General features: G+C 42.0%; 1 protein-coding gene across 1 annotated transcript; it reads right to left on the bottom strand.

Moving 5' to 3' along the window:
- Positions 1–4,559: 4,559 nt before the first annotated feature.
- LOC125548828 (alpha-glucan phosphorylase, H isozyme-like) lies at positions 4,560–10,662 on the bottom strand. The gene is made up of 15 exons (XM_048712364.1): positions 10,458–10,662; positions 10,176–10,355; positions 9,584–9,760; positions 9,410–9,495; positions 8,695–8,884; positions 8,109–8,201; positions 7,595–7,779; positions 7,402–7,519; positions 7,193–7,321; positions 6,464–6,682; positions 6,177–6,380; positions 5,909–6,067; positions 5,499–5,762; positions 5,149–5,339; positions 4,560–5,039 (listed from the first exon to the last, which is right to left on the bottom strand). The coding sequence occupies exons 1-15, from the start codon at positions 10,632–10,634 to the stop codon at positions 4,913–4,915; spliced, it is 2,499 nt and encodes an 832-aa protein (XP_048568321.1). The 5' UTR covers positions 10,635–10,662; the 3' UTR covers positions 4,560–4,912.
- Between the last annotated feature and the right edge of the window lie 5,515 nt (positions 10,663–16,177).

The following is a 16,177-nucleotide window of genomic DNA, read 5'->3' on the forward strand; positions in this document are numbered from 1 at the left end:
GACAGCTGTAGACCAGAAGAGATCATATGGGTATGCTCCACACATCCAGATGCTCATCAACTCCAAGATGGGCACAGACACATACTTGTTGGATAAAGAACACCTTCCATTGAGGCTTGACTTTGAGGACAACACAGTTGTCATGGATGCTGAAGATCCCACATCAGTAGAGGCTCAAGAGAAGAGGGAGAAAGCAAAAGCTGAGAAGGCAGCCAAGATGCCAAGTGCTGAAGAGGCTTCACAAGTTTTCCTCAAGTAAAAGCAAGATCAACTTGGATATCTTATTCAAGACACTCTAAGGATTGAGAAAGGATTGGCCACCCTGACTCAGAATCAAGAGAGTCCTGACAGGATCATTGAGACAAAGTTCTATGATCTTGACTTGAAGGTGACAGAAATGCAAACAGCTGTTGAGCAGCTCCAGGAAGAAGCTGAAGAAAGGAAGGGGAAAGCTACCACTGACGCTCTTCAGAGAGTGCCTAGGGCACAAAGATTTGCAGCAGTGCCTGTGACAGACACAAGAGCTACTACGTCAGCACCTGCAGCCACAGCTTCGGTAGCCCCTCCCGTTGCAATTCCACCAGCTCCAACAACTTCAACAGATGCATTCGTCCTAGGAGTCCTCTCCACACCACCTCCCGAAGATCAAGCCTAGAGAGCCGCATAGCACTATGCATTTTCGAGCTTTTTTGGTAACTTGTTGCCAAAGGGGGAGAAAGTGTATAGTTCATAGGCTTCGGGGAGAGAGAATTTGCTTCTTTTTATTTGCTACTTGTTTGATACTTATTTGCTTGCTTGCTTGGATGCTACTTTATGTGTGTGAGAGATACTTGTATGGTCATGTGTTTGATCATATCATACGTTAATTCTTGTGCTTGAATGATGATATTATTTATCTCTCATGTATGATCATTCACTTTGCCTTGGTGATGAGTGCATATTTCATTTACTATCATTTTGAGCGCTCCACCAAGATGTATGTGACATGGAAGAGTAACCCATGATCCTAATTGATTGTGCATTTACATTCAAAAGCAAATTTTAAATAATGCACAAATTTAGAGGGAGCTCTTGCTTATCACATACTTCTCAAAGCAACGATATATTTCACTCTTATTATCATTTGTCGAAGCTTTGATCTATATGTTGTCATCAATTACCAAAAAGGGGGAGATTGAAAGTGCAATTAATCCCTCAGTGGTTTTGGTAATTCTTAACAACATATAGCTCATTGAACTAATACTCTTTCAAGATGATCATTTCAGAAAGTTCAATGATTTGCATGGCATGGACTAGAGATGTGGACCCCTCAAAATGCTAAGGACACATATTGGCTCAAGCTCAAGACTCTACATTTTCATTTTAGTGATCCAAGATCACATTGAGTCCATAGGAAAACTCAATACTATTAAAAGGGGATGAGGTGTTGCTTAATGGCTTGCTTGCTCAAAATGCTTAGTGATATGCTCCAAAAGCCCTCAACCACTTTCTCATATCCGCATATGTCCCAAGCCAAAAGTCAAACTTGGCCCCACCGATTTGATCTATATGGCGCCACCGAGTTCATTTAACATAGCCATAGCCAGAAACCCTAATCAGTTCGGTCTCACCGATAGGGAGCTCGGTCTCACCGAGATGGGATTGCAAACTCTCTGTTTCTCTTCGTAACGTTTCGGTCTAACCGAGATGAGCGATCGGTCCCACCGAGTTCGCAATGCAAACTCTCTGTTTCCTTTTCGTAACGTTTCGGTCCCACCAAAATGAGTGATCGGTCCCACCGAGTTTGCCTGACCAACTCTATGTTTGCCTATTACAGAAATCGGTCTCATCGAGTTCATGTGATCGGTCTCACCGAGATTACGTTATGCCCTAAGCCTAATGAAATCGGTCCCACCGAGTCAACATGTCGGTCCCACCAAAAATCCTAACGTTCACATTTTGAACTAAATCGGTTTGAGCGAGTTTAACTATTCGGTCCCACCGAGTTTGGTAAATTGTGTGTAATGGTTAGATTTTGTGTGGAGGATATATATATACCCCTCCACCCTTCCTCCATTTGTGGAGAGAGCCATCAGAACGTGCCTACACTTTCAACATTCATTTTTTGAGAGAGAACCACCTACTCATGTGTTGAGACCAGGATATTCCAATCCAACCACAAGAATCTTGATCTCTAGCCTTCCCAAGTTGCTTTCCAGATCTGTGTGAGAGAGTTGAGTGTTGGGGAGACTATCATTTGAAGCACAAGAACGAGGAGTTCATCATCAACACACCATCTATTACCTTTTGGAGAGTGGTGTCTCCTAGATTGGTTAGGTGTCACTCGGGAGCCTCTATCAAGATTGTGGAGTTGAACCAAGGAGTTTGTAAGGGCAAGGAGATCGCCTACTTCGTGAAGATCTACCCAAGTGAGGCAAGTCCTTCGTGGGTGATGGCCATGGTGGGATAGACAAGGTTGCTTCTTCGTGGACCCTTCGTGGGTGGAGCCCTCCGTGGACTCGCGCAACCATTACCCTTCGTGGGTTGAAGTCTCCATCAACGTGGATGTATGATAGCACCACCTATTGGAACCACGCCAAAAATCTCCGTGTCTACATTGTGTTTGCTCCCTCCAAACTCCTCCCCTTTACCTTCATATGCAATGATTTTACATTTCCGCTGCTATACTCTTAGATTTTCATGTGTAGGTTGATTGCTTGACTTGTGATAAGTTGCTAAAATCCGCCAAGACTTAAAATTGGGAAAAGGCTAGATTTTTATTTGGTCAAGTAGTCTAATAACCCCCTCTAGACATACTTTCGATCCTACAAAGGGGTTCCCCTCACATAGAGGAGAAAGTTATTGGTGGAAATGTGGATCTAGATCTCCTCTCTCTTTTCCCTCAAGAACTAGCAAGAATCATTGGAGTGATTGAGAGATAGGAACCTCGAAGAAGGTCAACAAGGGGGCGAAACACAAGCTCAAAAGATTAGAATCATTGGGGAAGAAGACCCCCTTTTATAGGCCTCCCCAAATCCAACCGTTATGTGCACTAGATGCACACAAGCGGTACTACCGCTTGGGAGGAAGTACCTGGAGTGTAGTGCATAGGAGAAGCATCCCGAGGCGGCAGTGCCGCCGGAGCGGTACTACCGCTCGCCCCAGCAGTACTACCGCTGAGGTTGCACTATACAGGGAGAAGCGTACTACCGCCCCTTACAGATGCCCTACAACCGCGGAGAGGAAAACGAGTCGAGCGGTAATAAAATAGGCGGAAGTTGCAGTGATAGTGGCTGGCCGGTAGTACCGCTTAGAGCAGTACTACCGCTAGAGAGCAACAAAATGCCTAAGCAAAATAGATGGATGCAGGAATGCCTGAACTGTCATAACTTCTGCAAAAGAGCTCCGTAATTGAGCAAACTCAAGCTTGTTGGACGGACGACAACAAATACTATCCAACAACGTCTGGTTATAGTAAGAAGTGGCAGAGGGAGTATGCCTAAGATATAGAGATGTGAAACCTCTATGAATGAAGAACCAACAAAAACTCCAACATCAAAAACATCATAGAAGATGCATATATGAACTCCGTTTTCAATGAACTTGAGCTTTTCACGACGATGACCATAAGCTCCAAAACTCACAAAGAGAAACAGCAAACAAGAACCAAGAAAGATGATGCAAGGATGCAATTGTTTGAGCTCTCTACGAACGATATGATCAAGCTACTAAATTGAGAGCCCCCCTTGATAGTACGGAAATTGATCCTATAACCCGGTCTCCCAACTACCACCATGAGACTGGTAAAATAGAAAACCTATCAAGGGCAAACCTTTGCCTTGCACATGGTCCACTTAAGCTAGATGATGATGATCTTGACTTTCTCAAGTTGTACCACCTTTCTTGATTGCGTTGGCTCGATGAAGACTAGTAGATTGCTCCCCCATACTCCACTATGGGTGAGCCACTCTTCGGAACATCTTCACAATGGACTGCAAGCTTTTAAGCATGATCTCTTCGTGATGCTCCACTTGAATTTGCACACTGCAATCTTGATGACGATCACCACATACCATGGGATCACTTGATCCCTCTCGATACATCTTGTACGCTTTGTATGTTGATCAACTTGATTCACTCTTTGACTTGGTCTTGATCAACCTTGTATCATGTCTTCTACATGACCAATCTTTGGATAGTTCCTTGAATAGCACTTTGGTCATCACATAAACTCCTTGAAACCAACACATGGACTTCAAGAAATGCCTATGGACAAATCCTTCAAATATAACTAAAGGCAACCATTAGTCCATAGAGATTGCATCAATTACCAAAACCAAACATGGGGCACCACATGTTCTTTCAACTATTATGTATCAATTGTACTCCATTCGTTCACAAATATAAGATGTTCCAACTTTTTTGTGATTCAGATGTATATAGACACGTTTTAATGTGTTTGTTCACTCATCTCAGTCCATACATAGTCTATATTCAAACATCCGGAACATCTTATTTGTGAACGGATGAAGTAGTTTTTAATGAGAAAAGAGCAATTTTGGCAAGGAAATGTTCCAACAGTGGACATTTATTTGTATTCAAGGACTTGCAAACTATGCAAAGACCTACATGAAACTATTTCACCAAACAAAAATTGTCACTCAATCAACTCTTCACCTCACTCCATATTTAATTTCTTTAACCAAATGAACACCAAAAACAAAACGGGCTCTCCTATGGGCGCGGCGTGCCGTCATGCTTTTTGGCGCTTGTTCTTCTCAAAACTGCAGCGGAATACGCAACACAGCAGGCTTCGTACGTTGCTTCATTCTTCTCAGCTACAACGGAAGCAGGGGTTATTCACCGTGGATCGTTATAAATCCTTATTACTGACAAGCACCAGCATTCAACACTGCCTGGTTGGGTCTCCTCTTCATGGAACAGGGCAAGCCGAAATGCCCCAGATCTCCTTTGCGTACTGGTCGATGGTGCGGTCACTGCTGAATTTGCCGCTTCCAGCCGTGTTCAAGATAGACATCTTGATCCATTTCTTCTTGTCCCTGTCATGGTAACATGAGTTAAAACATTCAGCAAATCCTTGACATGATATTTAGTTCTAGAATTCAAACAATCGACCCAATAGAAGGAATATTGTGTTTGTATCCTTACTTGTAGGCTTCATCAACCCGGGCCTGTGCATCAATGTAGCTTGGGAAGTCATAGCCAACAAGGAAGTAATCGCCACGCCCAAATCCAGTGTTCCCTTCAAGGGAATCAAGGAGAGGAGTGTAGTCGTAAGTGCCGAAGGCACCACTCCTGATAAACTGCTTGGCTTCTTCAAAGCGTGGGTCTGGTTTGAACTGTTCATAGTGTAACAAATAAGAAGTTAATAGCCCATCTGATAGTGAGAATATATACTGAATCAGTAGACTATCAACACCACAAACTAATTTAGCTATTTGCATGTAGCAATATTGCCTGTAACGTACTAACAGACAATCCACTGGAAGATATCTTACCAAGCCATTTTCTCTATCCTTCCTCAGACCAGCAACCTGATCCGCTTTGGCACCGAAAAGGAAGAAGTTGTCTTGCCCCACCTCTTCTCTAATTTCAACATTGGCTCCGTCGAGAGTTCCAATGATAACACAGCCATTCAGAGAGAACTTCATGTTACTTGTTCCACTTGCTTCCATGCCTGCAGTACTGATGTGCTGTGACAGTTCACTGCCAGGAATGAGCACTTCAGCGACTGATACATTGTAGTTTGGAATGAACACCACCTGGAGGAACAGGAACCTCGTATTAAATCATAAAACACAATCGAATGCTAAATTAATATTTCAGTAATGTTCATTCCACAAGAATTATATATATTAGGATTAGATGACAATTGCCAAAGAAGAAGTGAATGCTGTACAGTCGATACCTTCAGATATTTGTTGACGTCAGCATCGTTGTTCACCACAGCACCAACATCATTTACCAATTTCACTATTCTTTTGGCGTTGGTATATGTTGCAAATGCTTTCCCTCCTACCATGACAGTGCGCGGTGTAACCTTCTGCCTGTCTGCTGCGCTCATTTCCTAACATGATACATAAGCCTATTCAGGACCATAATACTGAATATTTTCCATCTAATGGAGACATGGTAAAGCTATAAGAATAGGGGCAATTCCAAGAAAGAAGCCAAACCTTTAACTTCTTGTATCTGTACACAGCTCCCAAAATGTTCATCAGCTGTCTCTTGTATTCGTGGATGCGTTTAATTTGTATATCGAAAAGGCTATTTGGGTCAATTGTAACACCAGTCACATCCAATACATGCTTGGCTAGGCGCTTTTTGCTGGCCAGCTTGGCTGCTGCCCACTCAGCATGTAGTTTTTCATCATCTGCGAACTATTAAAAAAATTCTGTTATACTGTGATAGTGTGATGGGCAATAACAAAAAGAGATGGAAGATTAGAAGCATGCACACATACTTTCCGAAGCCCGGTGAGAAGATCAAGGTTGCTTGTCCACTGATCTGTTTTTAGCCATTTAGTGACTATTTCACTCAACTCAGGGTTGCAAAAACGGAGCCATCTGCGGGGTGTAATTCCATTAGTTTTGTTCTGGAATTTCTTAGGCCAAATAGAGAGATAATCTGCAAACAGCTCTTCTTTCAAGATGTTGCTGTGCAACTCGGCCACTCCATTCACCTGTCAGAAGAATTTAGTACACTTCATTATGGTCTACCTCATATGATACAGAAAGGAAAATTGATGCTGGAGTAGAACAAGAAGTCAGAACAGACAGCTCCAGAACTAATTGAAGCGCCCATAAATTACATTTTAATAAAAAAATCTTAGCAAGTTAGCATAAAGAAACAAGTACAATAATGGGATTCCAAGCACCGCTTTCTCAGAGAATGAGTAAGATATAGTAGTAAATTGCAAAATACATAAATAAATAATCACGGTCCAGTAGGAGGATACTACAATGTCTTTATTATCTTAAAAAGGAAGACAATGTAAACCACGAGTATAGAGACAAAACTACTGTGAAAATATTAACTTAGTGGATTTTATTCATCATTACGAATTTCACAAACAGAAAAGCCATCTTGATCAAGATAATACTCGTTAAGCTTGTCATGGTCTAAAGTAACAGGCTGTAGAATATGAAAATGAAATAGCAGGATGTAGAATATGGCAATGAAATAAGAATACCGTATGCCCAGCCACAACACACAAATTCGCCATCCGCACTACTGGCTTCTCGGGATTGTTATCTAAAACCCTCATCGATTCGATCTTTCCCTCCATATCCTTGCGGGTGGAGATTACCATTTCTCTAAACTGCAAGCAAATGGCACAACTTTGTCATTTTGTGCCATAACTGTTGTGTACCGAAGGAGTAAATGCAGCTTGACAGTTACCCGCTTGTCAATTTCCTCAATAATTTCCATGTGACGTGGAAGCAATTTCCTCATTACAGCCTGTGACCATTTCTCAAGAGCTTCAGGAAGAACTGTATGATTGGTGTAAGCAACCGTCCTGGACCATGAGACATATTTGTAAGAAAATATGTAAAAGGTAATAATGCGAAGTTAATATTGGTGAAAATCTCACTTATTTGTGACATCCCACGCTTCATCCCAACCAAGTCCCTCCACGTCCATAAGCAACCTCATTAGCTCAGGGATGGCAAGAGTGGGGTGAGTGTCATTCATTTGAACAGCAACTTTGGAGGGGAACTCACTCCACTTCCCTGAAACTCTGTCAGCTTTTCTTTCCTTGAATCTAAAAATAATATCCTGGAAAAAATTTATGCTTGTCAAACATTTATCACCGAGGATATTTTTTTAGATAAGACGAAATAAGACCACGTTGTAACTGAAAGGATACTTCAAATGTACTGGGACTGAAAAGTCTGGTCATGATAATAATAATAGTGGTACAAGTTTTCTTAACAAAACTTGATCTTGCATTTTTCTCATGCAAGATGGTGGAAATTTGATGCAGCGTGCAACAATACAAGGAGACTGTAAGAATTCTGTTGGAAGTAACATAATTTCTCAAACAAACATAAAAGCACAAACTGGACATAGGTGCAGCTTCCTATCATAGTAACCATTACAATTACCTGAAGTGATGCGCTGCAAAGGAAATACTGCTGCTTTAATCTCAGAAGCTTTCCTTCTTCTGTAGCATCACCAGGATAGAGAACAGCACATATCTACAGGATATAAAATATATTTTAAATCAAGTTAGCTAATTGTCAAATTCATAAATGAAGATATCAGAGCAAAAAGATACAATAGTTACTTCTTGTTTTGATATAGGCATTGATAACAGATAGCAGATAACAGATAACAGATAGGAAACACACATAATTTTCAACTTATCTTATATGGATTAACACCTCACTTATCAGTCAGAGCTAGAAAATCATATTAAAACTACTATAGATAACCTGTTAGCGTTATTTTTCATCGAGTTGTTTGGTGAGATGGTTAGTGCATGGAAATCTATAGAAAAACATGGTTATCACATAGGGCAGGTTATATTGGATGTGCTTCCTTTAAATAAAAGATAAAATTACTAGTTTTAGTATGTGATGCCATCGATCAGGACCAGTATTCACAAAGTGGAAGGCTCACTTGATTTAGTCTCGGCTAATGTATCCCATACGAGTAATTGAGTGACTCAGTTTAGGACTTGCATATCACCTGTTGTGCCCTCGAGTGAAGTTGAGCAGCTGACTCATACTGGCCATCATTGAACTGAAATAAGTTGAAATCCTCAGCAGTTGCTTTTGCATCCCAAAGGCGAAGACTGATTGCATTTTTTGTCTTGTACCCAGGAATTGGCACATCATAGGCTAAAGCACTCAGAACTTCTCCTCCGGTCCATTTCCGCCTATCACATGATAAAGCAAACAAATGTATCAATTAGAGGGACACAAAAAGGCCTTGGCATAAACACCAATAAAATGAATAAATAGTGAGTCTGTGATAGTGGATCCAGTCTAATGTACAAGAACTCTGATTAAAGCATCACCAAATCTAGTTTTCTGGATCCAGTCTGATGTACAAGAAGTCTGATTAAAGCATCACCAAATCTAGTTTTTTTTATCCAGTCTGATGTACAACAACTCTGCTTAAAGCATCGCCAAATGTAGTTTCTTGCATGAACATTCATTCATACACGCTCAAATTTTTTGGACCAACAAAAATACATATTCAAAACATCTGATCAAACAAGCATGGACTACAGAAAAATCATAGATCTGTAAATTAAAACACGGAAAAGAAATGCAGTTAAAGAAGCATCATACTATCGTTTTGAATTTAGAAGGCATCACGTCATAAAAAACTCCATCTCAAGCTATTAATCAATATTTTATCACAATAGCACTTGTCCAGGTGTCCATCTATGGCTTACTTTCCATCTGGCGAAATCTCGACATGGCCGAAAAATCTGATTGGGTATACAACGTCATGCCTGACAATCTCCCATGGGCTAAACTTCTGAAAAAATATTAAACAGCAAAGCTATTATCGAGATCTAGATAAAAAAAGGTTTGTGAAGAATGTCACAAGCATATAGAAATAGTACATCAAGCCAATCTTCAGCGATTTCTTCTTGGCCCTCCTGGGCAATGCGCTGCTTGAACAGGCCATATCGGTAACGAAGGCCATAGCCCCAAGAAGGCAAGTTCAGTGTAGCCATTGAATCCAAAAAGCAAGATGCAAGCCTGCCAAGGCCACCATTTCCCAGAGCCGCATCTCTCTCCTGAGTTCAACAACAATTCACACCATCAATTTCTGTTGACAAGAGGCTCCAGACGTTTCAATCAAATCTTACCGTTCTCTTGTATAAAACTTACGGTTTCATATCCAAAATACTACAGCGATTATCTCATACTATAAAACATTTTTGCTTGGTTAAATAATGGATCACAATTACCCGCAAAAATAAAATAAAATAATGGATCAGAAAAAATCTAAGCCAGCCAACCAGAAACCTGAACCGATTCTACAAAGGCCAAACAAAACTTAGTAGTACTGCTTCAATTGGACAATGTCACAGTCAAACAAAGCACTAATTAAATAATATCAGTATATCACCCCCAAGAGTACGAAAATAAATAGCCATAATTAAACGAAGCACACTCTAATTTAGGACGAGAGGCACTTGGATCGCTCACCTGTCCGGCGATGGCCTCGAGCTCGTAGCCGAACTTCTTCAGGGCGTCAGCGTAGGCGCCGGTGATGCCGAGGTTTCCGACGGCGTTGGTGAGCGCGCGGCCCTGCAGGTACTCCATGGACAGGTAGTAGGTCTGCTTGGGATCCGTCTTGTGGAAATGCAGGTACGTGTCGTTCCATCTCTGCACAAACGCACACAAAAACACAGATCACATTCACATCCCGGCGACGACAGACGTGAGAAGCGAGCGGCTCTTAGGAGAGGACGGGTGGCGCGTGCGCACCTGGAGGAGGTGGTCGCGGACGCTCTCGGCGGTGGCGTAGAAGGCCTGCTCGGGGCCGAAGGCGAGCGGCGAAAAGTGGGGGCTGTACTGTGCATGATAGGAGATGTTGCCGGCGATGGCGGAGGGCTCCTGCGCCGCCGGGCTGGCCGCCGGCTTCACCTTGTCCGCCGCGCTCATCCTGGGGTGGGGAATTGCGGTGTGTCTGTGCGAGGTGGTGAGTTCGGGGCGGGCACCGAATGGGAACGGTGAACTGTGGAGGCCGGGGGGCTCCCTTTTGTAGTGGGGGTGGAGAGAGCAAACGGATCCGAGAAATTTGGGCGAGACACAGAGGATTTTTTTTTTTTAGTTTAGAGTAAGTGGTAGAGGGCCAAAAGAAGGAGAAAATGAAGGGCGCCTCAGCTGTTTTCTGGGCTCCCCTTTGACAGTTTCTTCGGCTCTTGTTTTGCGAGATGATTTTCATTTTTGTTGTGAAATAGTGGGTTTTATTCGAGTGGGACGTTTTGGTGACCCGGCTCCATGGAGCCCGAAATTTTTGAAAAAAATTAAAATTCAAACTTTCCGGTTTAGAAAAACTGAAAAATATATGCAAGTATATAAGGATGAAATGTATACGTGCGTAAAAATTCAGGATGAAATACCTTGAAATGTGACCTATAAAAAAACAAATTCATGGACTTTGAAGATTGATAATATTATGTGCTGAAAAACCCCTTGCACAGCCCTCATTTCAACGTATTTCGTCCTCAAAATTTACACACATGTACATTATGCCTTCATGTATAACTGTATTTTTTCAGAATTTTCTAAAATGTTAAAATATGAATTTTGCAAATGGAGGCCTCCATGGAGGTCGGCCTTCAAAAGCAATTTTCAGTTTTATTCCTCAATAATAGATGTCATGCAAGTTCTTATTTTAAGCACGTATGACTCTATAAGTATTACATGCCTACATTATATTGATGAATTGTAGCTATTGTGTATCGCTCTAGGTTGTGACTGTTATATGATGAACGTCATCCAACATAAATATCCATCACTGATCCAATGCCTACGCTTTGTTTATATTGATCTTTGCTAAGTTACTACGATTGTTGCTGCTGTGACAATCACTACAAAGTTGTTACTGTTACTATGACCGTTACTATTTCTACTGTTACCACTGCTATCAAACTATCATACTACTGTGCCACTAAGACTTTGCTGCAGATATTTAGTTCTTCAAGTGTGGTTGAATTGCAATTCAACTCCTAAGCTCGTAAATATTCTTTGGCTCCCCTTACGTCGAATCAATAATTTTGGGTGAAATACTACCCTCAAAGACTGTCACGATCCCCTATACTACATAGGAATGACTACCCCTAGCCCCGCCATATATAGATGGCAGGGCTAGGGTTTACACGCGAGCTCATCTGATCTTGCCTTGCTGCCATCTTGGCTTGCATGCCAAGATGGTCCCTGAGCTCTATTTGGGCCTCAGGGCTCCCTCCTATCGTCGGGCTTCATCAAGCCATCCAACCCGCATGGGCTCCGTGGTAGGCCTGCTACTAGTCTTCCCCTCCACGGGTCACCCTCGGTGTATTGCACCATCATTTACCCAGGTTTAGGCCACCGTGGAGGTGTAATACCTACGTCATGTTGTGTTCTTGCTATTTGATGTGTATGATCTTTTATAGCATGATGAACTAGCTCTATCTCTTTGCCTCTAAGTACTATGCGTTCTAGATATGATCTAGCTAGTCTTCTGTCATTCAAGGTTTCGATGCCTATAGATGGCCTCGGTCCTCTGATACGTCTCCAACGTATCTATAATTTTTGATTGTTCCATGCTACTATAGTATCAATCTTGGATGTTTTATATACACTTACAAGCAATTATATATCGTTTTTTGGGACTAACCTATTAACTTAGTGCCCAGTGCCAGTTGTTGTTTTTTTGCTTGTTTTTGGTTTTTAAGAATATCGGTACCAAACGAAGTCCAAATGCCATAAAACTTTTTGGAGATTTTTTTCTGGACATAAGAGACCCTGGAAGCTTTGGGAGGGGGCGAGAAGATGGAGCAGTGGCCCACGAGGTACCAGGGAGCGCCTAGGGGGTAGGGCGCGTCCTGCTGGCTTGTGGGGCCCATGTAGCTCCATTTGACCTAACTCCGCCCCTATAAATTCTCTAAGATAGGGAAACCAACAGAGGAGTCCATGGAATACTTTTTCAGCCGTTGGAAGTTCCTGTTCTCGAGATATCCCATCTGGAGGCCTTTTTCGGCACTCTGCCGGAGGGGGATTCGATCACGGAGGGGATCTACATCATCCTTGTTGCCCTTCCGATGATGCGTGAGTAGTTTACCACAAACCTACAGGTCCATAGTTAGTAGCTAGATGACTTCTTTCTATTTGATCTTCAATACAATGTTCTCCTCGATGTTCTTGGAGTTCTATCTGATGTAATCACTTTTTGTAGTGTGTTTATTGGGATATGATGAATTGTGAGTTTATGATCATATCTATCCATGAATATTATTTGAGTTTTCTCTGAAATCTTTTATGCATGATTATTATAGCTTCTTCTATCTATTTGGTTTGGCCAACTAGATTGATTTATCTTGCAATGGGAGAGGTGCTTTGTAATGAGTTCGATCTTGCGGTGCTCAATCCCAGTGATAGAAGGGTCCATGACACATATGTATCGTTGCTATTAAGGGTAAAAAGATGGGGCTTATTCATACGTGAGTTTATCTTATCTACATCATGTCATCTTGCTTAAGGTGTTACTCCATTCTTTATGAACTTAATACTCTAGATGCATGCTGGATAGCGGTCGATGTGTGGAGTAATAGTAGTAGATGCAGGCATGAGTCCGTCTACTTGTCTCGGACGTGATGCCTATATATGATCATTGCCTTGGATATCGTCATAATTATTTTCTTTTCTATCAATTGCCCAACAGTAATTTGTTTACCCATCGTATGCTATTTTCAAGAGAGAAGACTCTAGTGAAAATTATGGCCCCCTGGTCTATCTTTTATCATACATTAAAACAAAAATACCTTGTTGCATTTTTACTTTATTTATTTTATTTTGTATTTTTGTCCGATCTATCTGTCAAACACCATACAATTTAATCTTGCTCATAACCGTTGAGGGATTGACAACCCCTTGTTCGCGTTGGGTTGCAAGGATTTGTTGTTTGTGTGCAGGTGCTGCTAACGAGGTGTTGCTTGGTTCTCCTACTGGATTGATAACCTTGGTTCTTAACTGAGGGAAATACTTATTTCTATTGTACTGTATCATCCTCTTCTCTTCGGGGAAATCCCGACGCAGTTCGCAAGTAGCATCCTCCCCTTATATAGTATCGGGGCACCACAGTGGCCAACCAATAGCGCGCGTGATACGTTGCACATGGCCGACACAACTTGCTCGACCCACGTGGATCCCTTAGGGTGTTTCAGCCATAGTGTGTGGCAGCCAGAGGCGGTTCCTGCCTTCCTACGGACGTGTTCCACCTTGTGCCACCAGCTCATCAAGTCCCACCGGTCAGCGACAGAGAGTTGATGTAGACATGACGCACTCCGTGTGGCTGGAGTCAAAAGTGGTGGGAGGGGGCACCAGTCATGTCTTTGATAAGCGCCACTCCCTATCACCTCAAACTTCATCGAATGGGCGTATTGTACCAGCATGAGTGGTGTTGACAGGGCATAGACCATCGTAGGCACACAAGCTCTGCCTTAAAAGCACCGATCAGCCATCATGGCTATAAGAGAGCTCCACTAGCCTCTCATTGAATGTTTGGCAGGCTGGTGCCCCCTGAAGGATCCACCAGAGACAAGCTCATGATCAGAGGAGTTGAAGGTGCTCGGTATTGGGGAACATAGTAGAAAACAAAAAAATCACACCTACGCACAACCAGGATCAATATGAAGATGTATAACAGATTGTGATCATGATCGTTACCGTCACCGAGTTGCAGTAGAAGAAGATCGTGCTGGTGTAGACGTACTTGGGGTCCCTCGAACCGTCGATGAATGATCCTGCAAACCCCACTAATACGTATCCAACGTATCTATAATTTTTGATTGTTCCATGCTATTACAGTATTAATATTGGATATCTTATATGTAATTTTATATCATTTTCTGGGACTAACCTATTAACCTAGTTCCCAGTCCTAGTTGCTGCTTTTTGCTTGTTTTTTGGTTTTTTGGAAAATCAATATCAAACGGAGTCCAAACGGAGAAAAATCTTTCGATTAATTTTTTCTAGACCGGAAGAGACCCACAAAGTTCGAGAGAAGACCAGAAGAGCCACGAGGGAGCGACAAGCTCGCTAGACGTGCCCCCAGGCTTGTGGGCCCCTCATGGCACCACTTGACCTAACTCTGCCTCTATAAATTCCCAAATATTCCTAATATAGAAGAGAGCCATCAGAAACACGTTTTCCGCCGTCGCAAGCTTCTGTTCTTCCGTGATCCCATCTGGAGGCCTTTTCCAGTACTCTACTAGAGGGGGAATCAATCATGGAGGGCTTCTACATCATCCTTGCTGCCCTATCGATGATGTGTGAGTAGTTTACCATAGACCTATGAGTCCATAGCTGGTAGATAGATGGCTTCTTCTCTCTCTTTGATCTTCAATACCATGTACTCCTCGATCTTCTTGGAGTTCTATCATATGCAATCTTCTTTTGTGGTGTGTTTGTTGGGATCCAATGAATTGTGGGTTTAAATATTTATGAATATTAATGGAGTCTTTTCTGAACTTTATTATGCATGATTGTTATAGCTTTGTATTTCTCTCTGATCTATCTGTTTGGTTTGGCCAACTAGACTGATTTATCTTTAGTGGGAGAGGTGCTTTGTAATGGGTTCAATCTCACGATGCTCTATCCCAGTGACAAAGTAGGGAACAAGACTCGTATTTGTATTGTTAACATTGAGGATAAAACGATGGGGTTTATTCATATTAGTTAAGTTTACTTTGTCTACATCATGTCATCTTGCTTAAGGCGTTACTCTATTTTATTAACTTAATACCCTAGATGCATGCTGGATAGCAGTCAGTGGGTGGAGTAATAGTAGTAGATGTAGGCATGAGTCAGTCTACATGTCTCGTACGTGATGTATATATACATGATCATTGCCTTGAATACCGTCATAACTATGCGGTTTTTTATCAATTGTCCAACAATAATTTGTTCACCCACCATATGCTATGTGTTCGAGAAGCCTCTAGTGAAAACTATGGCCCCCGGGTCTACTTTTATCACATGAAAGACACAAAAATACATTGCTACAATTTTATTTGTTTTCTTTACAATTTACTTTATTATCTACCACTACAAGATTTAATCATTGCAAGTAACCGCCAAGGGGATTGGCAACCCTCTTGTTTGCGTTGGGTGCAAGTATTTGCTTTTGTGTGTGTAGGTGTTGTTCACGAGGTTCTGTGTGGTTCTCCTACTAGATTGATAACCTTGGTTCTTAACCGAGGGAGATACTTATCTCTACTGTACATTATCATCCTCTCCTCTTCGAAGAAATCCCAATGGAGCTCACAAGTAGCACCCATGAACAGCCCCTCGAACCGAAGATTGAAAGCACAACCTCTCTACTTGGTTGCAAGAGTGCAGCTTCACGATCCAGCGGCGATTCACTATCCAGAGCTAATCGTCGCTAGATAATTAGAGGGAGGATATTAGAACCACACTGGGCTTCTAATTATGAGGATTAG

Source organism: Triticum urartu, chromosome 3 (genome assembly GCF_003073215.2).
Source record: "Triticum urartu cultivar G1812 chromosome 3, Tu2.1, whole genome shotgun sequence".
NCBI classification, from domain to species: Eukaryota; Viridiplantae; Streptophyta; class Magnoliopsida; order Poales; family Poaceae; genus Triticum; species Triticum urartu.

What these genes read in the sequence shown, in the direction of transcription:
- LOC125548828 (XM_048712364.1), bottom strand. Translation starts at nt 10,634, where the DNA reads ATGAGCGCGGCGGACAAGGTGAAGCCGGCGGCCAGCCCGGCGGCGCAG. An exon ending in TTCACTCGAGGGCACAACAG is followed by an intron (nt 8,202 to 8,694) that starts GTGATATGCAAG and finishes TATATCCTGTAG; the next exon opens with ATATGTGCTGTTCTCTATCC. An exon ending in CGGGTTGATGAAGCCTACAA is followed by an intron (nt 5,040 to 5,148) that starts GTAAGGATACAA and finishes TTACCATGACAG; the next exon opens with GGACAAGAAGAAATGGATCA.